This window comes from Gavia stellata, chromosome 24 (genome assembly GCF_030936135.1).
Source record: "Gavia stellata isolate bGavSte3 chromosome 24, bGavSte3.hap2, whole genome shotgun sequence".
In the NCBI taxonomy this organism is placed as follows: domain Eukaryota; kingdom Metazoa; phylum Chordata; class Aves; order Gaviiformes; family Gaviidae; genus Gavia; species Gavia stellata.
The window spans coordinates 9,862,009-9,886,718 of NC_082617.1; the positions used below are offsets into that span (position 1 = coordinate 9,862,009).

At 47.5% G+C, this 24,710-nt stretch overlaps 1 protein-coding gene across 2 annotated transcripts in view; it reads left to right on the top strand.

The window, feature by feature from the left end:
- The window catches only part of COL5A1 (collagen type V alpha 1 chain), a 160,616-nt gene that overhangs the window by 90,186 nt on the left and 45,720 nt on the right, over positions 1–24,710 (top strand). For both annotated transcript variants that reach the window (XM_059828941.1, XM_059828942.1), the window contains exons 12-27: positions 2,020–2,094; positions 3,648–3,740; positions 6,729–6,785; positions 6,944–6,997; positions 7,625–7,678; positions 8,521–8,574; positions 10,993–11,046; positions 11,973–12,026; positions 13,484–13,528; positions 16,492–16,545; positions 17,747–17,791; positions 18,414–18,467; positions 19,090–19,134; positions 20,359–20,412; positions 22,756–22,800; positions 24,378–24,431. In XM_059828941.1, coding sequence (XP_059684924.1) covers positions 2,020–2,094; positions 3,648–3,740; positions 6,729–6,785; positions 6,944–6,997; positions 7,625–7,678; positions 8,521–8,574; positions 10,993–11,046; positions 11,973–12,026; positions 13,484–13,528; positions 16,492–16,545; positions 17,747–17,791; positions 18,414–18,467; positions 19,090–19,134; positions 20,359–20,412; positions 22,756–22,800; positions 24,378–24,431 — 891 coding nt within the window. The remainder of the gene's footprint in view (positions 1–2,019; positions 2,095–3,647; positions 3,741–6,728; positions 6,786–6,943; positions 6,998–7,624; positions 7,679–8,520; positions 8,575–10,992; positions 11,047–11,972; positions 12,027–13,483; positions 13,529–16,491; positions 16,546–17,746; positions 17,792–18,413; positions 18,468–19,089; positions 19,135–20,358; positions 20,413–22,755; positions 22,801–24,377; positions 24,432–24,710) is intronic.

The following is a 24,710-nucleotide window of genomic DNA, read 5'->3' on the forward strand; positions in this document are numbered from 1 at the left end:
AAAAGAGGCGTTTATGTATAAAAACATGGCATCAGCATTTGTCAGGCAGAGTACACACAGAGAGATAAACAAGCTCATTCCTGATCCATCATGTGCAGGACCAGAGTTAAAGGAGAAGAGAGAGAGGGAAGAAAGTTTATTATCTAAAATGAGTCTGGCCTAAATTATTTATTGTGCTTCTGCTCCAACAGATGGGACTGCCCTCTGCACCTCATCACCCGAGTCAGGGACTCCGGTGTCGGCCAGACTAAGTAAACAGCACGAATGTAACATCATCAGCTCGTCCTGAAAAATGGATGGGCTGGTGTGTTGTGCAGTCTCCCTTCGGTGCTGAGGGAGCTGCTGGTTTTTTGGGGGGTTTTTTTGCTGATAAATCACTGGGAGCAGCGTTGTTATTCCGGTCCGGTTGCGGTGCAGAGCGCGGCTCCCCGTCCGCAGCGCTGCTCTGCTCTGTAATTGTGGTGCAGGTCCAGCCGCAGCCCCGCCGGAGCGATGCACGGGCCGGGGCAGGGTGGAGTAGCGGCGGCTCTTCACCCCCACCCTGGTGCTGGTTTCTAATTTAGTGCTTGAAACTTTGGCTTGAACATTTTGGGTTCCTTTTTAAGAGGGAGATGACGAGGGAAATGTTAAGTTGAACATGGCATAGAGGGAAAGGAAAAAGAGGGAACAAAGAGATGTGAGAGATGCACCAAGATCTTGCTGGGACAGTGGGACAAGGATAACATCAAATATTTTGGTTTGGTCATTTGGTTTTCTTAAGCGTTCTGATTTTTAGGGACTTTGTTACCTATTTCTCTTTTCCTCTCTGTTTCCCACCTTTATCCACCTCCCCTTGCCTTGTGGGGTGGGCGTGCAACTTTCTGGGGCGAGGTCTGGCTCTTCTGTGTCCCTGTACTGTGTCCACATATGTCTGCGATCTGTGGCAAGGTTTTACTTTTACCTTTGCTTGGTGTCTGCATGGGCTGGAGGTCTTCAAGCAGGTTGAAGAGAGTAGAGAACTAGCAGAGATGTTTGTTGCTTGCCCATCCAAGAGCTTTGGTTCTCCACAGATGGATTTATTATTGGTGTTTACTAAATAGCGGAGTGTCCAAGTCCTCAAACTTGAGCTGTTGGCCAGGCAGTCCTGTCTGTCTTGCCATGAAATGAGTACCAGGGCTCCTCTTGGCCTCACTGGGATGTGATCAAGTCATTTTTGCCTTCGGTTCCTTAAGCTGGTGTGAAAATTGTAACTAGGCACGCACGTTGAGTAGTTGGATGTCATCCTCATTTGCATGTAGGATTGCTGGATGGATGTGCGAATTTGGGTTAACTTAAACTTTTTGCCAACTACACAGTTGGGAATACAAATTATCTATGGGCTGTCTTAGGAAAATTGGCCATATTTGATTATTTATAGCTTCATCAATAGATCTTTTACTGCATACTTGTTTCTTTAGTACAAGTTAAAGATACTTGACTGATGTTAATCAGCACAGTTCCATTGAGATCCTCAGAGTTTTGCTGATTTACAGTTGCTGACAGGATCACTCCATTGTAGATGGAAGTAGCCTCATAGGACTAAAAAAAAAAGTCAGGAGAGAGAAAAATGGAATGACCCAGATGACTGAAAATGTACAGAAATGTATTTATCATTCCTGTCATTCCTATCTCGCTGACCTGAGTTATGAAGTTTCATGCACTTTTTTTAATAGGTTTTAACAGACCCAACTAAACATTGATTCCATTAACTTGGAATATTGCAGAGACTTTTATTGCTCGCTCGAAAATTGCATATGGCAGACCCTGGAAATATGGGGGCCAGGATGTAAGAAGAGGGAATTACTAAGAAAAACGTGCGCTTACAGATGTGCTTCCACAAAATTTGCTATAGCATTGGGGTGCTTACACGCTCAATGCTTGTCTGTTAAGATAGGGAGCCTTTTGTATTGATATGTTCCTTTACTGCCCCAACTATCTATGTATGGATGTGACTAAAATGGTGCTATAAAAGTTTATTTTTATTTCTTCTTCTTCTTGTAGGGACCACCTGGTCGCCCAGGTCTTCCAGGAGCAGATGGTTTGCCAGGACCACCAGGGACAATGCTTATGTTGCCTGTAAGTACAAGCGTAACTAAAAAAGCATTTAAATGAGTCTGGCTTTTTGGCTTTGCTACTGCTTAGTGCCTGTTCTTGCAGAAGCCTCCCCTCTCTTTTACACCAAGAAGGCATTTTCCTTGGTATAAAAGATGGATCCAGATGGTTCCCCTTGTAAATTTACTTTTTGCAAAGCACTGTAACTTCCTCACTGGTCAAAAGCACAGGGCAGGTAGGTTAAAATTTCTAGAAGTGATAATAAGCTGAAGTGTTTCTGACTGGGCGTGGTGTTGGAGAGTGAAGGTCATGAAGAAGCAACTGAAGACACCTCCAGGGGCCCGATTTCCAGGCAGAACCCTCCCTCCTGAAGCAAGGAACCTCTAACAGATCTTCAAAGCAGGTGCCAAAATTTTAAGCACCTGAATGAAGCCATCTCATTTGATGACCAGTGGTTAATTTGCATTGTTTTTTTTCTCCTGCATGACGCTAGCAAGTACCAAGTCAGCCTTCTTGGTCCTGGGATGCTAAAGGAATGGTTATATTTTGTGTCTGCTTTGATGTGAGAAAACCCTAAGGAAACCAGCTGCTGAAAATAAGTGGTTGGGTACCAAAGGGAAAGATTCTTTAGTGAAAAACCGCAGCACTCTTGTACGGGCTCCAAAGGGTAGGGTGATACTTGTGTAGGTTCCTGGCAGGGTGCCTAGGACAGCCTGGGCCAAGTGCTCAACACGGAGCTTAGCTGGCCATTACAATACATTTGTTGGCCCCTACAGTAACCAACTGTAGGCCTATAAATTGCATCTCTTTAAATCTGCTTGCCAAGTTCATGTGGTCGTATACCTAGCGCCAACCAAGCGAAATGCAGAGGTGAAATGGAGGTGAAAGAGCCGTCCAAGTAGGTTCTGCAGCCTGGAGAGTCCTTCTTGCAAAACCCCAGGCACACACGCAATAAGGCAGGAGAAGGGTGCATGCCCTGGAAAGTGGGCTTGTAGCTGTTGGGGGTGGAAGAGGCAGCAGAAAACATTAAACTCCCTCCCTTTCAAGTTTGGGAAAATAAAACATTAATGCTTTGGGTTTTTTTTAAATCCTTTGTGTGCTGAAGGATCCTGGCTTGAACAATAGGCCAGACTCTGTTCTTTGAAGCACACTTGAGAAAATACAGCCTTTGTCCCGGGGCAAACAGGCAGCTACAGCCAAATAACCTGATGCAACCCCATCTCCGGGGGTCTTCCTGGCCAACAGCATCCGCACGGGGAACATCAGCCCTGTGAGAACTTTGCATTTACTTTTGAACGGTGGTGTGTGAGGTCCTTACAGTTCAGAGCCTACAATCCCTCTTATTGTGCGTTACTTGGAGCTGGCAGAATTCGCTGTGCGGGTACGGACGTGGGAAACGGTCGGTCTGTGCCTGTGAGCTGGGTGACCGGAGAGCACGATGGTTAATAGGATGGTCTGGAAGGACAGTGGTGGGGTTGGCTCAGTCATGCTGAACAGAGCTGTTTAGGAGTCAGGCTAGCGTGAGGGTGGAGGGACGGCAACCCTGTGACCTGCTTTCTCCATCTTGTTCCCATCAGTTCCGCTTTAGTGGAGGAGGAGATGCTGGCTCTAAAGGACCTCTTGTTTCAGCCCAGGAGGCCCAAGCCCAGGCCATCCTGCAGCAGGCCAGGGTAAGTGAAGCACGGTGGGGATATCTCTTGCAGCAGGTGCCTGAGGAAGCGGAGGAGGACCAGAATAAATGTGTCGGAGGAGATGTCTTCATCCATGGTGCTGGTGGTGGTAGTAGCCTCTCATCTGAGATGGAATTGCTTGGGTGGCTTGAGGTGATGATATCCAGGTGACTTGGTGTTTTACTAATGGCCAGCAATAGGCTAGGCCCTAGAAACGTGGTTTTAAATTGCCTACAGACCTTGGACCAGGCCTTCTGCTGGTGCCAGAAGACATAGACCTGTTGGCTTCAGTAGTGTTTGCTGTTTATGCTGGCCGTTTTGAGAGTCTGCATGAACAGTTGTGGTATGTGCTGTAGGGGTTTTCTTTCTTTCTTTTGTTTTGTTTTGGGGTTTTTTGGTGTCTTGTGTTTTTTTTTTTTTCCCCCAGTAGATCATAAGAATTAAAAGTGTGTCACAGATGTAAGCTGTTCCCAGCTCCACGAATCTCAACAGGCAGACTGCAATTTTCTTTAATGTATTTTTTGGAAATACATGATGACTATCCGTGCAACCTTTTTTTCCCTCAGATGACCTTATTGATTGATGATCAAATAATCCCTGGCAGTGTTTATGATGTAGACTTGCTGGTGAAGCAAGGTTGGCCATGCACGTTCCCAGTCCCTGCCTAGATGAGTACCTTAGGCTTCATGCTCATCTGTTCAAAATAACACTTAATTTCTAGCCAGTACAGCTTTGAAATTTTTCTTCTGTGAGTGCTTGTGTGACGTTACATTTGATCATTGACATGTTAAAAGCAGAGATGCAAGAGGCACAATTACAGGAGAAGGGAAAACGTAGGGACCCCCACAAGTGCCCTCCTGCTGTGTTTGCCCTGATCTTGCCCAGGAGGGACCAAATTCTGGCTGTGAGCACACCCTTGCAGTGAAAGTGAAAATTTAAGATAGTTTAGGGAGGCAGTTCGCAAAGAGACACAGCTTTGGGGGCATTGGTCCTCCCCCTGCCAAATGCAATCATCCAGGGACGGAGCTTAGGGGTGCTCCTCAGGTCCGAAGCCCACATCTGGCTGCAGCTGGGTCGTGTGGCTCAGACGTAGTCAGTCTGTTTTTCAGAGCTGTTGGCGGTCGCTTTAGCGCAGACTTTTTGGGGCCAGTCTGCTGAATTAGGCTAAAAAGCAATTTATTTCACCCTTGAATGAAATAAAGTCCATTGGGGTCTCCACCCAGCTGCATGGCACACGCCTCTTTCAGGTTTATAATGAGGGGTTTGGCTTAGCTGCGGCTCTTCTGGTTTTCATCCAACTCCCCTTTTACAAAGGAGTTTGATTTTATACATATTCAGGTAGAGTACCGGGCCCTGATGCCACCAGCCACTGCATTTTCCTGTCTATTAACCTTCCTCTGAGAATAATATCGGTGGATTATGTTTCTGGTGTTAACCTTGTCAGTCTTAATTTCAAGGCTGCCTACGGTTTTTCCATCAGCATTTTATTTTGCTGGGAAATAGGGGTTTTGACCAGATGAACATTTCATGAGAAGCATCTGCTTTCTCAGACTCTCTGGTTTTGTTCTTTTTTTTTCTGCCTGTTGAAAATTGTGACTGTTATGAAAAGAACAAAGAACCTCCCTCCCCTCACTCTAAGTCCCTTTTCTCTGTTCTTTTAATTTTCAGTTTTTGGGAAAAATTTAAAAACCAAACAAATCCTGGGTGACTTTTGGGCTGTGGATGAAAAGTTGAATATTTCCATAAAGGAAAAAATCCATTTCTTGGTTAACTTCAACCTATTGTCAGACAATTTCAGCCGAAAACCCTGATACCAAAGCAGAAAGGGAAATAAATGGGGTTTTTTTTGTGAGGAAGTTACAGGAATATGGCAGAAATGGAAAAGGAGTCCTGCAGGAGGAAGGATATCTTTTTTCCTTTTTTGGGGTTTGGTTTTCTTGTTACCGTTGTTGTTAATTGCATTATTAGCTTGATTTATTCCCTTAAAATTTGGCTTCATTAGACATTGAACATTGTCCCAGCCGACAGTGTTTCAGAGCATCTACCTTTTAATGGGGTGTTGTAAAAAGATGCCATGTAATCTAGCATTTCTGCAATATTTATGCCGTTCCAAGTGCAATCCCGGGTAGATTTTAATTACTGGAGTACACAGATAATTACAACTCTCTTAAAGTGCTGAATTGTCATGAGGGAACAAATTGTCCGAGTGATGTTTTAAAGTGTGGACCAGCCCCATTACTACCCACCATGGAAACTACTGACTTGATGCATGGTTACGTGACTCCTTAATTATTGAGCTAAAAGCCCCCTGTTGCAAAGAGAATTGTCATTCTGGTTGCAGGATATTAAACAGGGACCAAAGAAAAAAAAAAAAGGAAAACATTCTTCCAAAATTGAACTCCTAGGATCACAAAGAAAAAATCCACCTAAACTGAACTGGGATCATAAATGTGTGTGAACAACCCTATAGCCTGTCCAGACAAAGTTTTGACATTTACCTTCAATAATTTGTTGCAAAAAGCATCTATTTTATTGTGTCTATATGCGATGATGGAAAAGGGGATCTGACCTGCAGAGGCAGAGTCTCATCTGGTTTAAATGCAGGTACCTCCTCACCCTTCCATCTGCCCTGGGTCTGGGCGTGTCTATACGCACCTATACAGGGGTTTTGTGCTTCATGGGCGCGATGCAGAGTGGGTGCACGGGGGGAGGATGCCTGCGGGCAAGTGGAGAGTAGGTCCATGCGTCCTCTCAGCAGACCCGTGCACCTCCGGGGGCTTTGCCCGCTTGTGGATGCAGAAAGGAGTCGGCAGGGCAGCAGGTTGGACGTTCTTGGGTAAATTCACGGAGGGTATGGACACTGCTCCAAGGATTCGTGGTTCTCGGGGCGTGGGGAGACTGTGCAGCTGGTGGTGCGATGGTGGCTTTGTCCTATTGCAGCGACGAAGCAGAGACACCAACTGAGCAGCGTTTCTCTTTCTGTTGCAGCTGGCGCTGAGAGGACCAGCGGGTCCGATGGGTCTGACGGGGCGGCCGGGCCCCATGGTAAGTGGACAGGCAAGCGAGGACGGAGCAGACCCAGCTGGCGCCGGCTCCGCGATGCTCTGGGTTACCTGCATGAATGGCTCTTTCTTAACACGGTATGAATCTACCCGCTGGCTCTGTTGTGGAAAAATGTAATAAATCATGTTCTCTGTTCAAAGGGACCCCCGGGCAGTGGAGGACTAAAGGGAGAAGCTGGAGAAATGGGACCTCAGGTGAGTATGGGCAGATTGGGCGACTGGGGGGATCTGGGGGAAACGAAGGTGTGGAGCAGCCAGTCCTGCTTTAGAGGCTGATGTGAAGGAGTGAGTCTGTAACCCAATGCCAGCTGAAAGTAGGAAGGTGTGGGAACATCTGTTTTGCATACAAATGTCCCTTCAAGTATCCAAATGCAGACTCAAGACATAATTTTCACCCAACAGTGTAAAATTCTGCAGGTGGTAGTCCCTTCCTGCAAAGACATTCACGGAGAAGTCCTGTAAATACGAGATAGGTTGGAGTGGGGGGAGTTTGCTAATGCTTAGAAAATTGTTCTTCCAAGCCGTAAATCCCATGTTAAGGGAAAGTTCCCATTTTCTAATGGTGGGGGAAGTGATTTCTCTCCACCATGTGGAGCTGCTTGTAGGGAAAAACTTCCTCGTAGATAAACGCGTGCAATTCCTGTCCGGAGATGCTCAGTCCTGAGCCTTTCCTGTGTATTTTGAACCATGGGCTCAGCTCAAGGGGTTCACATCCCATTTTGTAGCCCTGGTGACCCTGACAGCCCCAGCAGCGCCTGATCCGCGATGCCAGCAGTGCCTTCGGGTGATGGCATTTCTTCCTCTCTCCTTGATGTCTTGCAGGGTCCACGAGGCATCCAGGGTCCTCCTGGTCCGGCAGGAAAACCAGGCCGCAGGGTGAGTGTCCCGGGAGCTGCACTGACGATGGCATTAAGTACAGTTTCTGCTAGAAATTGTTTCTGCTGCCAAACAATTTCTGAGAACCGAGAGCGTTACACAAGAGCAGGCCGGCGGCCAGCCGGTGGCTTGTCCAGGACCCCTCCATCCATCTGGGCAGATGCAAAATAAGGATGAGAGTTAAAAGCTGGGTGGTGTGGGGACAACTGCAAGTCCACGCGACTCTTTTGTTGTCTTTTGGGGTTTTTTTGCTCCGTGGCGTTGAGGTTGTAGCTGCATAAATGCTCCGGGCTGGTTTGGACAGTCCCCAAGTCTCAGTAGTGCGCGAGGAGGATCCAGTCCCCGGAGGGTTTCTGGAGCTGGTATAAATCATGCTCGCTCGCTCTGTCGACATCCCTGATGCCGACTTTTACTTACCTCCATCCTCTGGCTCGTCGTGACTTGGCTTGCCAGAAGAAGAAACAAGAAAGTCTTTTGCGTGACCCACTTCTGGCTTTCTTAAAAAAAATTCTCTCATTTCAATTTGCGGACGTTGTCATTAGCATATCTTAAAATGAGTTGGAAGCTAATTTTTTCAAATTAAAGCCAATGACCACGTCCCATCATCCCACGTAGTGAGGCGGCTTCGCTGCCGTTTGTCTCCCACCCCTCATTAGCGCCAGGCTGAGCCGGGGATGCTGCTTCAAAACCAGACCAGCATTTTTTCCCTCACCAAGGGAAGCTGCTCCCCAGCCGGCCAGCTCCGACTTAAATACAACTTCACTCGCCCGCAGACCAAAGAGCAGATGTCTCTGCGGTCCTGCCTTACCCTTTGTATTTGACTTTGCTTTTCTCTGTTGCAGGGACGAGCTGGCAGCGACGGTGCCCGGGGAATGCCAGGCCAGACAGGACCAAAGGTAGCGCCACGTATTTATGCGCTTTTAGAAATTGCATCCACTTCTGAGCAAGCGTGAACCGAGGGACCCTTGGCAGAAGGAGCCCCCCTTGCTTGGAGGAGGTTGTTGAAACGGTCCAGCGACTCCTGTGAAGTCATGGGCTCTGTGTTTGAGAGGGAAGTTAAGCACACACCTAGAAGGCAGCAAAGCAATCTTTTTCTTTTCTTTTCTTTTTCCTTTTTTTTTAATGCAACTTTTTAAAATTACTGGATCCTCTTAAGAATGAAATATACTCCCTTGGCTGCAGTTGTAGAACAAATACTTCGGAATCCCAATTATGAAAAACAAACATGAATGAGTGGTTGGAAACGTCCTAAAATATAACTACCAAAATTACCTGTTAACTGGGTGAGGAAATGCAGAAGGCGTGGTGAGGAATTTTAATGCCCTATATTTTTATTTGAGACAAAATCCCTCCGTTCAGCTGTGATCTGTGGGTATTATCAAGCACGAAAGAAGCTGTTCCACTGAAATTGAATGCAGAGAAAGTTTGCTCAGGGAATCATGTATTAGAAGGTTTAAGTACTTTATTATGTATATACTTAAAGCTGGAATAGATGGGGGGTTTTGATACAGAGACAGGAGACTGCAGATCATTTATCCAGTAAAGTGCTTTAACGACTGTCGACTGCCCTCAAAGGAGTGGGTGCCAGGGAAGGAGGGAAAACGGAATAACAAGCAACGCTGGAAAGGAGAAGGAAATTTGCTGTGGGCAGAGACAGAGCGGTGCTCTAGGACCTGCCAAAAGGAAAGAGCTGTTGGTTGCCCTGGGTGCACCTCGGCCAGCCTTGGCCAGACCCGTCTGTCCTCCGATCTGCTCAGGTGTAACCGACTTTCCTTTCCTTGCTAATAGGTAAAGGATTTGTGGAAGGGAGGAGCTGGTACTATTTTCACATATCATTATTATGTGAAAATACAAGGGGCTTCACCTCTTTACAGAGAAAAAGGGACTTTTCTATCTACTGGGTGGTGCTCGCTGCCTTCTGCCCTGGGCGTTAGGAGATGGTGTCACCCACGACATACAAATGCCCCTGCGTCTTCTCTCCTTTCCAAAGAGTTGATGCTTTCGGGAAAAGGCTGTCTCCCTGCATTCCTGTCCCTGTTTTCCCCTAGACACAGGAGGTGGAACAGGGCACAAGTTTGGAGAGAAACCCCATTGCAGCTTGCTATGGTTCACCATGAGCTCTCCACATGCCGACCCGGAGGAGCTGCGTGAGCACGGGCGAAAGCCCTGGGAAGGCAGGCTCCTGCTGCTCGCCTGCTCTAGGACTAGCGGGGTTTTGCTTTTTCTTCCTCACGTTTGAATTTCTCAACAAGTTGCCCGTTTCCCTTGGGAGCATCCACGGACCTGGGCAGGGGACGTGAGGAGCGCACTTAGGGGACATTCGCACGGTCATTTGCAGGCAGATGCTGGCAAACGCTGCCTGCGCTCTGCCAGCGTGAGGTTGCGTGACTTTCTCAACACGGTGCCAAGCACAAATTAACACACCCAGCCTTTTAGCAGAGCTCGTTATTTTGGGCTTGGCATCATGCTCCCCAGAAGGATGCCCAAAGCTCTGTTTGGCCCAGAGCTGCTTTTACAGCAGTAGGCAGTGGCAGGAGCTGCTGGAGATGTGTAAGAAAAGAGGTATGCTGGGAACCATCCTTGCCTTGGTTTGCCTTCCCAGTATCAGTAGTTTGGGGCTATATATGCCCCATACAGCCCCGGTCTCACAGCTGGCTTTGTGCCTGCTCAGGCTGGGGTCAGGCAGGCGAAAGTCGCAATAATGCCCCTGAAGCATCTGTGTGAAGTCACCAAATTTACCAGCTGATGACGTTCTTTTTTAGGTCAAAACAGATCTGGCTTCTGATCTTGACTTCCTTAAGACAGTTTCCAGAATTTGTCTGTATATATATTTGCTTCCTTGGAGTGCCCAGGAGGGTTAAAAGGATGTATGGGATGGATTGTAGTAAAGCTCAGAGTGGTGTTCGGGGAACTGTTGGCAGGCGTGGGAATACTAGTTTTCAGTTTGCTTACCAATGGCTTACCATTTGTAATTCCATGGAATTAAAAATAAATAAACAAATCATTGGACTAGAAGAAATAAAGAAACAAATAATTGGACTTCTGTCCAGAAGGGAGATGCTTTATTTAGTTCATGGAGAAGTCACCCAGAGAAGCTCTGCTGTAGGTGCTGGGGGAAGAGGGTGGAGGTAAAATGACTTTGAGCTTTTTTCTTTTTTTAATCTATAACTTTGAAATCATCACTGGTCTGATGGGAGGTGAAGGCTGAGTGTCTGAGGGAGAAAATCGATCCCTCCTTGACACAGAAAGGAAACAAATTGGAAAGATATTCATCAGCAGGTAGAAATGTGTACTAAACTGGTTTTTCTTTTTAGGGTGACCGAGGGTTTGATGGCTTGGCTGGTTTGCCTGGTGAGAAGGGAAATAGAGTAAGTTATCCTTCCGCTTGTCTTCTGGCCACTGTCTATAATGATACCTTGGCAGGAGGAGGTGGCTGGGAGGTGCTGGGAGGAGGGCAGCTATTGCTGGGGACGAGCCCCAGTGGTGCAATTGGGAGAGGATGAGTGTCCTGTAAGAGCGTGCGGGATGTCACCGCATCCCTCCCGGGCACAGCACTCACATCCTGGGAAGCTGCAAGATCCTTCTGGGACTGCTTGAAATTGGAAAGGCGGGGGGGGGGAATTGCCTCAATAAAATGCAGACTGAAAAATAAAGCAAGAGGCAAAACATGCTTTTACACAGTGCAGTTGTTGGATGGAGATTGCCAAAAACATAATGGGATTCTTCTCTTCGCTTTATAATTAAACAATGGGGAAAAAATGCAAGAAGCCGGTTATTTTGGCAGGCTGTTTGTGCCTCTCCTCCCTAGAGAGTGCAGCCATTGCTTTATAAAGCAGGGGAGTGTTTGAACAGCGGAGATTGCATCGTGATTACAAGCTACCCAGGAAAGGGGAGATGGTGCCTGAGAGATGCGTAATCAGCCAGAAATGGAATAGCATGTCTTGGGTAAAGCAATAACTGCGTGCAGAGCCCGAGTCCCTCTCCTGAAGGAGCTACAGCGCCTGCTCGGTTCCCAGAGCCCTGCCGAAGTGGCACCAGTAAATCCTGTGAGCTCTAGTCCCCGGAGGACACTGGTCTGTCAGTGCTGGAGGCCACGCGTGGCCCTGAGCAGGTGGAGAAGGGCTGCTGCTTCAGAGAGCACAGGGAGACGGGAACTGTGAGGGTATGAGTACCTTCAGCACCCGGTGCAGACAGAAAAATCAAGCCTGTTGCTTGGTTTCTCACCGTTACCCAATGTTTTCTATTGCTGGAGTGTCTCTGCCTTTTCTGAAGCTTTTCTGTTGTTTCTTTATAGGGTGAGCCAGGCCCCCACGGACCCCCGGGAGCACCCGGAGAGGATGGGGAGAGGGTAAGTCTATCTCTGGATTCAGCAGTCCTTTGAATCCATAACTAACTCCTGTAAACAAGAAGCAGATGCAATATCAGCCAGAGACGTGGCAAGAGCAGCCAGCACCGGCATGTTGTCTGCTGCCAGTCAGGATGCTGCAGGGTGGCTATGGCAAGAGGGAAGCAGAGCAAGGAGATGGGGAGAAAAGTGAAAAGAAGAATTTGGTTTTTAAAGACCTGGTCAGAAAACTCAGGTTTTGTTTAAAAAAACAAACAAACAAACAAAAAAACCCAAAAAAACCAACCACCAAACCCCCCACAAGAAAAATGTTCCCCCTCTAGGTGAGCAAACTCTCACTTCTAATTTTCTAAGATACAGGAAATTGTAGCAAGACTTGGGGAATAGAAATTCCAGACAGACATGGGAATCGAAGATTAAATTGTTCACTTCTCCTTCCACACTCTTTAGTCAATAGTCGAAGGCCTTTAGCAAAGCTCAAACTAAGTGATTAGAGGTCTAGAAGGGCTGGTTTGAGAGGAGAGATTGAAAATGCTGAATCCATAGCTATGCGAAGCGTGTGGTTTAATCAGAGGAGCGAGTATGGATTTCCCAGGTTCTAATCCCCTTCCATGATGTTTTCTTTCCACCTTTGGCTATTTGTTTCCTCTGTAAAGCACAGATAATAACACCTTCCTCACCGTGAAGTTGTGAGGATTAATTAGTTGTGGCTGTAAAGTGCTTTGAAGTTGAAAAGACCAAATCTGTGTCTTGCGGGGGAAGAACAAGTGCCTGAAGAACTTTAAGACTAAAGAGAAAAAGAAACCATTTGAGGTGTGCAGGGAGAGAAGCTCGGAGGGCATAACTGGGAAGAGGAGCGTGAATTCTATCAGCAGAAGAGGAGGGTTTCCAAGGGCTGACCGCTGGGATTGCTTTCCTAAGAGGGACCCTCAGGTTTTGGGTGATTTAAAAGGAACTCGGGGGAAGCACCATCTAATACTTGTGGGGGATCGGTAGGGCATCAGCAGGAGATGGGAGTGGAGGGATGGAGAATTACCCCTTTACTGCCTCTGGTTTATCTGAGGAGCCCTAATTTGGCTAAATCACGTTCCCAGGGCGACGCTCCCATGCTGGCTTCCCATTCAGTTTGGTACTAAATCTTGCGGTTATTGACTCACACGCCCTGAATTGTTTCTGCAATATCTTGTCTATTAGCAAAATCCATCTTTATAAACATCGACATGAATTATGAAGTATCCTTACAGCAGTTCTAATCCTTAGTAAATTCTGCACGCATAGTATTAATCTCCAGGCTTACGAGGTCTTCCTTATGCACGGCTACCCTTTTATTACTCCAGGGAAGCTGGTTTTCTATGTGATTATTATTTAACAAGAATGAAACACCTGTGATGTGACTGACATATAACTGGCTTGTTCTGCCTCTTTTGCTGCTTCTCTCTGCATCTTCGTTGCTGACCCAGGGAGATGATGGAGAAGTTGGACCCAGAGGTCTACCTGGAGAACCTGTGAGTATCTCCTCCTTTGGCTTGATGTGCAGCAGCAGTGCTTTGGTCAAGGTTTTGATATCATAATGGTGTTTTTAGGGGTCCCATGGGGCAGCTCTTCTGGTGCTGAGCAAGACCTCTGAGGTCCTTCAGGGACTGAGCTTCTCTTGCTTGAAGAGCCATGTGAATGGTTTAGAGAGTTATCTTTGCTGTAACAACGCTGTTTTGCTTTTTTTTGCCAAAATGGCTACCAAGAAGAGAAGATGCTTTCTGGGTTTTTTGTTTGATCGGGGGGTTTTGGGTGTTTTGTTTTTTTAAACAAGCAAAATTCTCATTGATTTTGTTTGCTCACGGGCTAGTCTCTGAAAAAAATGTAATTGTAAATGTAAAGCTTAGCTTAAATTGGTCTCATACCTTTCCCGCATGTATCCTTCCTGATGTGTTATTTAGGATTCAGGTAAGTAGGCTGGGGTAGAAATTACACATGGTACACACGCGTGAAACACAGTTTTCGCGAGTGTTCATAACAAACTCCAGTGAGGAACGGTTTTGTCTGCTATTGCACGGGCAATGGCAGCAATTAGCCATGCAGTTCCCTTGCCCGCACACTTAGATTTGTGCTCTGGGAGTGATCCCTTTGAAATCCTAGGATGAAATCCTGGCAGGGTTGGGCTCAAGATGACTTTTGCCCTGACTTGAGTGGGGTGAATATTCCATTCACAGTCCACAAAACTTTATAAATCTGCAGAGTTTGTCAATGTTTGGGCCTCCACATGCTGCTAACACCGGAGCAGCTGACCCAGGGCTAGCGAAGGAGGGAGTTCCTAGCATCACAGAATCACTACGGTTGGAAAAGACCTGTAAGATCATCAAGTCCAACCATAAGCCAACACCACCATGCCCATTAAACCATGTCCCACAATGCCTCATCCACACGTTCCTTGAACACCTCAAATCGATAAGGTTAAAAGGAGATGCTAGTGGTGTTGAACAAACGTCTCCTGACCAACCCAAAGAAATGCTTTCAGGGAGTATCCCACTGAAAAGAAACAGTTGGGTTGTCAATTTGAGACTCTGAAAGCATTTTTTTCCCCCAGTACCGAGTATTTTTGACTTTACTGGCAATGATAAATTCTGCTTCTGGCTGTCTGCAGATTTTTGTGTGTAGTACAGTTGTTGGCTGCTTATTTCATCCAAAATGCATTTCCTTTGTTATGAAAAGAACATTAACTATCTATCATTTACCATCGGCTTTGCTTTCAAAATGTCTTATTTTGCTGTTCGAAGGCCCAGCGTGGTGGCCTGAGAGTAATTGATGAGAACTGTTGGACACACTTCATGTGAGAAAGGGAAGGGTTGGCATTTACGGACTCACTGGAACTGAATTATAGACGAGATGTCTGATTAACTTCTGGGAAAGATTAATCAACCCAGCTATCTCCTTAGCACTAAGTCTAAGCAATAACTTATGGGTTATTAACTTCTTAAAAGCATTTATGTGCTCAGGTAACACAGTAACAAAAGAGGAACTTAAATGATGATAATGCATGCAGGGAAGTTTATTTTTATTTCAGCAACACAAGATAAAATATCTGTGATGGCCAGGGGAAAGGTTTAAATTGCATTACAGGAAAATTTTTGTCATTAATATATACACCCTAAATCTGCATGTTTGCCTCTTTCGCTATCCTGAGCCAAAAGAGAGTCTTACCAAATTTAATGGTAACTGAAACTACTGGTGGGACTTCAAAATTTCTTTTTCTTCATTCTGCTCCATTTCCTTCCAATTCCCATCGCCAGTTGATACAAGCAGAGTTTCTGCTCTTCTGGGGCTCGGTGTGCAAAGCTTTAGCCCGTGCAGGTCTCCGGCAGCTGGGACAGACCACCCCGTGCATCCGTCCAGTTTGTGCTGCAAACTGTGGGTTTTTGCAGGATCAAATCCCCACAGCCTCCAAGATCAGACACTTTCTTAATGTCTCCTATTTTATCGTGTAACATTTCATTTTAATTCCTCTGTCCTCTCCACACCATAAAAAGGGATGTATAATATTAGGGCAGACAAATAAAACTGCCCATCAATCAAGAACGATTTTCCTCCGTGACAGTGAATGAGCATCATCCTTGTAAATACCCAGAGTCCCCCTACGGTCCCCAAGTTAAGCAAGGGCCTGCGTTTAAATGGTGAGCTTTCAGATCTGCAGCTGAGTGCACACAAGACCCCATCCCTTTCCTTTTACTACAAACCTGCCTGAAGGCTCAAGGTAGAGGAGGTGCTGGGCTGGGATTTGCAGAGCTTTCTATTGAATGAATACAATTCTTCGGCCATGTCTCTGCTTATTCAACGCGATGCTCCAATCCTACCAATTTCCCTGAAGATATGCAAGGTTAAATTTGGTGAGAAAGCTAGAAATGGAAAGAAAACACCATGATACCAGGAGTCCTGACTGGTTAATGTTTAAGAACCAAACGCCTTTGAAAATGTGCGTTTATGCTGCAGGCTGAAAACCTTTTCCAGCCTTGCTGAGTTGTATAGATTGTCAGTGATAAAAATTAAATCTGGAGAGGTTTTGAAATGCTAACCCTAATGAACCATTAGCGGTATCAGGTCATTCTTCATAATACTCCTCGGCTAGAATGACTTGGCTGCGAAGTGTTTTGCATCATTGTGTGCATTACAGGGTAATCCAGGAATATGATTAAATTAATAAAAAAAAGTTGGTTTAAGTGGGCCTTCTTCCAATCCAGAGAATAAATGTCTGCGCCTATATTATTTATCTTTATAATTCAAGGATGTATGCACACAGGATTTCTCTTACCCGTTTGCAAACCAAGAAAGCTGCTGTTACTGCAAAACTGGCAAGGTCGTTACCGTGCCAGCCCCAACGCTGCCCCAGGCAGAGCGATGCTCAGCTGTGCACGAGCTTGCCCCGATCCATGCTCGCGGGGGCAGTGGGAACGCTAACCCCCTTTGTTTCCCCTAATAGGGACCCCGAGGACTGCTGGGACCGAAGGGGCCGCCGGGACCCCCGGGGCCACCGGTGAGTTCCCGGGGCTGCTGCCCTCCTCAGGCAGGCAGCTCAGCTTTCCGGGCAAAATACCCTGTCCCCATTAGTCATCCAAGCAGATAATATAGCTGCGTAATTTTATACATCTGTGCAATGAAAAGAAGTGGTATTCAAAAAAAAGTTACGGCTCAAAGTCCATATTCTCCCCCATTTTCAGTGGCATCACGTCCATTTACGGCTGCTCAAGATTTGGCCCACCTGAGTAAATATTAATGCTTTGCTCAGGCTGAAAGGGAAGAATGAGAGTTATTAACACAGTGGCTTTGCTATTAACTTTTGCCTGAGGGCTGGCGAGACTCTAAAGCAGTTTGTTCATATTTTGGGCGAAAGCCGAGGAAAGAACATGCCGTTTTTTATTTGGGAGACAGTCACCTTATCTGTCGGGCGCTGCTGGAAGTGCTGATGCAGGGGCTCTCTCCATAAATCACTGCAGCTCGCTGAAGTCCGGGAACTTAAAAACCGAAACCCGGGCTGCTGCTAGAGCTAAAGGGGTCAGCGTTTAATGGTGAGCGTTGTAAAGCCCGCAGCCCCTCCTGGGACACGAAGACATCTTCGCTCTGAGCTCCTACTCCTGCTGAAATTTAATGGGGGTTCAGGATCTGCTCCAAAGCTGTCTCACGTTGCCCGAGCATGCCATTACACCCACCAGAACAAAACGCTGGCAGGGGAACTCCCACCAGGACATCTCCAGATGACCATGTACCATGTTACCCCCTTAATGAAGATGCTCAGAGAGCGTTTGACCCCGGTTGCCTTTTGTTTTGACACGAGGCAGCGCAGCCTCGTTGCCTTCACCCGCTGCCTTGTTGAAAGATGCATTCGCGTCCCGAGCGAGGTCTTTTGTCCGGTTGTTCCTTGTCATTTGCTACTCCACGCCTGCTCGCCGTCGGAGGCGATCGGCTGCAGTACTTAGCCAGGATTTGCTCGACCTGGTGCTGATTCCGCCTCACAGGTGGGTTAAACCAGTGGGGGGAAACCACCAAAATGACTTTTTAAAGTGTAAACTGGATTTGTGGAATTGGCTGCTTTACCAAACACCTTTAGAAAATCGGTGCCTTTCCACACGGGCCAAAGGGCCTCCTGATGTTTTGTTATTTTTATGGCAATTTCTCTGCTTTTGTGGTGCAAACCAGCCAGATATTTTCTTAGTGCTGATTTTTAAATCCTTTTTCAGGGTGTGGCTGGTATGGATGGACAAACAGGTCCCAAGGGGAATGTGGTAAGTTTTTACTGCAAATTTCACAGACAGTTCAGATATTATATAGAACGAAATGTAAAATGTACTCTATTAAATTAGATTTGCTAATTGCTTTTTAGCCTGGTCTAGATTCTTATCAGAGCATGTGAAAACCACAGAGAGTATCTTCCTACAGCAAATGGATGTTAATTTATTATAATTTCTGATGGAATTACACATTATTTCCCCATGAAAGATCAAACATTTTCATCGAGATGTGTGTTGTTCTAATGAATATCAAAATATAGTAATTTAACTGAGGGGAAAAAAAAAATCTTTATGTGCCTCATACTTTGTACTAATGGGGTGAAATGGACTCCCTGCAGAAGAGCTGATGCAAAGCCAGGTAGCGTTAAATCCCTGCTCAGCTCATTTGGGCTGCACGTCCACGCAGAGAAGCACGTGTGCCCTGAAATAACTTCACCCCTCCCTACCCCACTGCGGAGAGAAGTTGTTTCCCTTTCCCAGGAGCTCTGGGTTAACCGGCGGCGGGTTGGCGAGGGAGTCGAGATGCTGTGCAGGGGGCAGGAGCCACGGTGCCCGAGGAAGCACCGGCTCCGCTCTCGCCTTTCCTGCCTTCAGCTCTGCCCTTGTCTCCTCGCAGGGTCCTCAAGGTGAGCCGGGGCCCCCAGGACAGCAGGGTAACCCGGGTGCTCAGGTAAGAGGAAAACTCCTTTTCCATGGGTAGGAAAAGGGAATGATAATTTTGAACAAGCCTCACTCCCCTGCCGGAGAGGGGGCCCGCAATAAGGAGATTTGCTGGGAATTGGCTTGGTGATACATCGCTGGCCCAAAATCTTCCTGCAAATGCTCCCGGTTTTGGATCCCCCCAGTTCTCACCTGGCTTCTGCTGCCGGGATGCACAGCCAAACCCAGGTCCAAGCAGTCTCTTCGGCCGAGTCACATCTTGTGGCTTATGTCTGATTTTTAGCATCCCACGGTCCAGTTGCTCTGGAACCAGCTGGGTAATACAGATGTCCAAGCCTTGCTGTCAGCCTTCTCCGTGGCTCTCAGCAAGTCTTGCTCCCTCGGAGCATCTCTGTTTCCATCCTGGGGATGAGCCTGGCTGCGCACGGCGGAGCGGTGCAGCTCTCTAGAGGAGGCATGCCGTGCAAAAATGGAATTTTATCGGCTCTCGCAAGACATTTTGAGAATGAATGGAGCTGGGGAAATCCCCAGCCGTCGCAGGCACTAGAATGATGCTCAGCTGAGGTACTGCCAAAATGCATTTGGAACAAAGAACTTGCTCCTTAATGACCTTAGTTTTTTTCTTTTCACAGGGTCTTCCAGGTCCACAAGGCGCGATCGGTCCCCCAGGAGAGAAAGTACGTTTAAATAACGCAGCTCTGACTTAAGACAACTGTTGCCATTAATATGTATTTGCTACTTCAGCTGCTCCTTTGTCCCATATGCAACATCTGTTTGCAGCTGTGTCTATGAAAATCTAATGCCTGTCATTCCAGACAGAAGAGAGACAAGAAAGCACGGTTTACCTCTAATTCATAATATTTGTATTCATTTCCCATCTTAAGAGAAACATTTTGAAGGCAGCCTATGGTAAAATGTTAGGAGAGGACTGAAAATTGTCTCTTTCTGTGAGCGAAATGCCTGGAAGTCTGAGCGGGATGGTAATGCGAAGAGCCCGTGGATTTGGCTCGCTCAGCCGAGATCCCCTCCCTCTGCCTCCGCCGCACTCCCCGCCTGCACCCGCTCTCTCTGATTTTCCACTGCTGTTGACGTGGCATAGGTGCTGGCCTCGGTTCCCCCCAGGCACCCCGGGACCATCAGGATTTAAACAAGGGGAACAGTTTTGCCTACAGAGCAGTAATTCTCCGGGTGTTGCTCAGCTCCCGTTGAGTAGGGACACAGCGTGCGTCCCGCCGTGTGCACCAGGAGAATCCCTGCTTGTCTTGGCAGTGTGGGATGGGCTCAAATTATGGATAATTCTCCTGCGAAGGAGCACGTTAGCAGTTCTGTCAGATAAAGGGCTCTCGGGTTTCAGTGCTGAGTCACACGCTCGCAGCAGCAGTGGCACTCCTCAGTGGTATGAGAGATCGGGGGTTGTTTAATTAAAAAGGTAATCATTGAACGGTGTTAAAGCAGCAAGCGCGGTCAATTGGGGCAGCTCCGCTCTTCCTTTGCCAGTTAATTGCCTTGCCATTTGTCACCAAAGAATGGGCATTTCTCGGTCTGGTGAGCCCCCATAGTCTGATATCCTCAAACTTGTGCTTATACACATGTGCAGCATTGTGCCCTTTCAGCAGGACAGCAGCTTGATGCCTCATGTCCCCGCGTCTCCTCTTGAGCTCTCATTGCTGTATCACGTCTGTGTGAGGTGCCAGCACTAACGCTGCAGCATCCCAGGGTGCTGGAACTCTGCCCACAGAAATAAGCAGACTCCCTACAAGTCACGGCAGCTTTTCCAACAGACTCACCTCTCTGCAACCATTCACAGCTAGGAGAAGCAAGAAATGTGTCTGAAAAGCCCCGTCCTCCGATGCTCTGGAGACTCTGACCATTGCAACTGTTGTTTTTCTGTTTGTTTTTAGGGGCCACTGGGCAAACCCGGCCTTCCTGGCATGCCTGGCGCAGATGGTCCTCCGGTAAGTCCTCTTCTCCTAGCTCTCTGCTTGGCGGCAGGGCTGTGGGGCCTGATCCTGCACCCACCCACCTTGGGGTGCACCATGGGCGTGCGAGCCTGCAAGGTCAGGCAAACCCTGCCTGCGTTTCGGCTGGGTTGAAGGGTTTGAGAAGCCCTGTCCCTGCTCCAAGCTTTGCTCAGCCTCGCTGCAGCAATTCTCACAGTCTCTTCGGGCCTCTCTTTCCCCTCCTCCTGTTTCTCCTCTCTGTTTTACATAGGTGGGCAGCTCACTGAGGTAGGGACTGTCTCCTCTGTGTGTGCATTTACGCATACCGCAGCACTAGCCCGGGGTGGTCCTCGTCTCGCTCGGGGCCGCCGGGCACTGCTGCAGAACGGTGATAAGAACAGGTTGAAATTGCATGTCAGTGTTGTATTCTTGCAGCTTCCTCCTAATCCTACTTTAAACATCATTTGCTCCTTGCTCTGGAAATTGGTCTTTAAAATCTCTGGCCTTTAAACCTGTTCTCATTTTTACACACCTCAGAGGCACTTGGTTTAAAGAGTGACAAATGCAAAAGAGTTACGTTCCACTACTGCAAATGCAGAGCATGGCAGAAAAAAAAAATTACATTTCCCACCCTGGGATTATCATTCCTATGGAGGGCGTTTCGAACATCCGTACAGTTGTTAGCTGAGTCAACAGAGCAGCTAAAGCAAAGCCCAGGACATCTCTAAGGCAGTAGCTTTCGAGGTGAAATTCCTACAGCAGCCTCCGGGGAAGTTCAGCTGGATGGAGAAGGCGCCAGGTCTATTTTTATGCAGACTGAAGGCTGTGTAAGACCTGCAAGCGTGAGCGTGCATGGACACAGGTCCTTTGCCACAGGTAGCCCTGTGGTTTGCAGACAGTTTGTAGGTTTGTAAGCATATGGGCTGTGCTTTCCAAGGACAAAAACCTGCCCGTGTTCTCTTCATAGAAATTGGTCTCTGAAGATATCTGAAAATCCCCGAGGGCCTGAAGCATCTCACTGCGAAAGCCAACCAAGTTGCTCATCGATTTTTGATCTTAGTAGCAGTAATGGAGATGGGCATTTTGAAAACGGTGATGATTTAGTGCAGAGTGGACAAAGGCTTTTGAAATCTTGCTGCGCTTCCATTTTGCCTCCCCTGGGGTGCAGAAAGATATCAGGAGCTGAAGGCAAGCACGGTTGTATGACCCCTTTTGTGCCCTGATGCTTTCGGTGCCATTTAAACTCACAGGACAAATTCAGATTGCATTTTCGCTTACATTTTGTTGATGTAAAAATGACAGCTGACATTTTGTTTCTTTATTAAACCAGCTTGTTTTATGAAATCTGGCTTGTCTGACGTTCCCGTTCTGAAGACTGATGGTGGAAAATACTCCTATGATTTTCCTTGTTATATTGGTAGAAAGTAATTTGTGTATTTAGAGGAGCGTTCATAAGTAAAGAAACCACTGAGTGCAGAAGGTCTTAGTGGTGTTAGAGCAGCATCACCTTTATAAAATAAAAGGTCCCAGGGTGTGCAGTGAGTGCCCTCACAGGGGGCTTATTGCTTTTGTACAGACATTGCCAACCAAAGAGCCGCCTTCCATCCTGGCTCCATTTTCGTTCCGGCAGTAGGAAAATCAACACTAAAAACTACTTTCATGGATTTCCCCTGTTTCTCACTAATCCTCCAAGCTGTATCTGAGGCAATTCACACTTTTGTTTTCTACTGACTGCAATCCCAGCAAAAGGCTTCTAAAGGCTATGAATGAGACTGTGTTGGAAATTCTTGGATGTTGAGTTATTCGGCATCGGATCCCAAGAGGAATGCTGGCCAGCGTCCAGCCAGCCGGCGTCTAATGGGGATGCAGGTTAGCTGAGCGTTTCTCATGAGATCTTGTAGTGGACTCTAGGAATTAGGAAATTAATGAGGGGCTCTGACCAGTCTGGGCATCTTGTGACCTTCACAAGTCTGCTAACACACGGAGTTAATTTTTATCTGTTTTCCTATCTGCAAAATTTATGTGCTGCTTGCTGCTGAACAAACTGAGGTGTTCTAATATGTGAAGAATATTGCAAAATGGTTTGTGCTTTGCTGCTGAAAGGTGGTGAAGAGTAAAGGTGTATAAATAACCAGGTAGAATGCCACCAAGGACCCAAATGCTGCTCTCTTCCTTTTGGGGAAAGCTTACTCTTGCAAGTTGGCTTCAGGGGGGCTACTTGTATCAGTAAGAGCTTCCTGGAGATCAGCTGTTCTCTTAGAAATAAATCATAGCTGCCTGAGCGAGCTTGTCGGCTTCTGAAGCAGTGGCCGTGCACTAAACCCATTTCCCTCTTCTCTTTGTCTCTTATATTAATAGGGTCATCCTGGCAAGGAAGGTCCTCCTGGAGAGAAGGGGAGTCAGGTAGGTGTCACCAAGACCCTCATCACTGCTAAGGGGAAGGTCGCAGTAGCTGGATGGAGGCAGATCTCCATGGGGCTCCGAGGATGGCTGGGCAGCCAGGGGATGCGGGTCAGTGGAGGTGGCAAGAAACAAACCATGTTGAAATTTGAAAGCTGAGCCCAGCTTTTGTCTGCTTGGGAGTCTCTTCTGGTGCTCGGGCTGGTCTTTTCTCAACTCCTTCCAGCTTTCCTGGCAAGCAGTGCTCTGCAGCACAGCGGACAAGACGACTGAAACTGTGAAGGGAAGCCTTCTCTTAATCAGACACAAATAAATATCCTTCGTGGCACAGGGAATGCAGAAGATAACTCTCTTTGAATTTCCTGGCCTTCCTTTCTCTTCCCCTCCCCCTCAAAGTCCCTCCTTAACAATGCATTTGAGAATATTGCTGGAGGCTAGAGCCCTTGAATTATACAGTCATCCGTCTGTCCAGATTTACCATCTGCATTCCCGCTGTGTCCCATTCACTTGAAAAACATTACATTTGTCAAGTCTTTGATTAGAGCGCAGTCCAGTTTGATGGATGTCCGCTCGAGCCTTGCTTGGGTGCTGCACGGAGCACAACCCACGGCCACAGCCGGTTGTCCGGCTGGCATCACACGAGGCCAAAAATTCAAATGTTGGCCTCTGCAGAATACAAGAAGCCAATAAGCGGTTGTGCCAGTGCTCCTGTGCTGGGAGATGTTTAGCCAACATCAGGGAGGTGATATCGGAGCGGGGCTGGTGCTGCAGGTCTCCTCCAGCCAACGCTTGTGCGAGGTCTGGGATGCTGGTGGATCCGTTGGCTCCGTCTGGCTGTCAGGCTGGAAAAAATTGTCCATCTCAGGCTGGGAGAAGTGGAAGGGTATTTGTTTAGTTAGGGAATTGGGCAAAATAAAAGCCAACTGGGTTCCATAAAGTGATTTATTTGCAGGTATAAGACAGCGTGGCAGCGAGGGTGGGAAGAAGAGTTTTTGCAGGGTGCGCATTGGGCACCGTGTCCAGCACAGCTTGTGGTGTCCCTGGAGATTTGCAGCTTTCAGTGCCAGAAAGGAGCTTTGTGAGCATCTCCTCTCCCACACAGCTGAGGCCAAAGGACATTACCAAGGCTTGTGCCTCAAGCAGTAACTCCTCTCTGTGATCGTCACCATCACAAGCTCTCCTGCGTTACTGCAAAACTAGGATGGTTTGGGAGGGGGGAGGCAGCAGAATGTGTTCTTCCTCTCTCCAAGAACTTGTTCTGTTCTTTAATCTAAGACACAAACCACCAATTTTGCGTATAAATCCCCTTTCTAACGAGTTGTTGCTGTCTTGTCTCTTCTCTTCCTCCTTTCCTATCGTACGGACCCCTGCCCTTGGCCCAGCCCAGTGCCCCTGCTCGAGGTGATGTTCCTGTAGCTCTCTGTGCTGTTTTGAGCTACTTTCAGATGGCCACTGCCATTGCCACCTGGTCTGAAGCAGCCCGGTGGCTGGCATATTTGTTTTCCACACACTCTTCTTGTTGCTGCACCTTCGTGTTGGTTTTTGATGTGTTTTTCTTGTTTGCATTTTTTTCACCCCAGGGACCACCAGGTCCTCAGGGCCCCATCGGTTATCCAGGACCACGTGGAGTCAAGGTAAGGAGGACGGAGAAACATCGTCCGCGGTGTTGCTTGTTCAACTCGAGTTCTCCAGCTTGTGCTGGAGGTGGGCACTGCCGGTGGGCACAGATGCCCTACCAGGGCACTTAGGGCCACCTCAGTGACCAACTGCATTTACTGCTCGAGCAAGCCTTGGTCCAGTGTCTTCTCTCGTGTCATAGGGATTACAAGTCCCCTGCTCTCCAGTAACCCCTCCTAGCATCGTTCAGCGCTTTGGAAAGATTTCTCTTTTAATTCTTCGTGAGCATGGCTCAG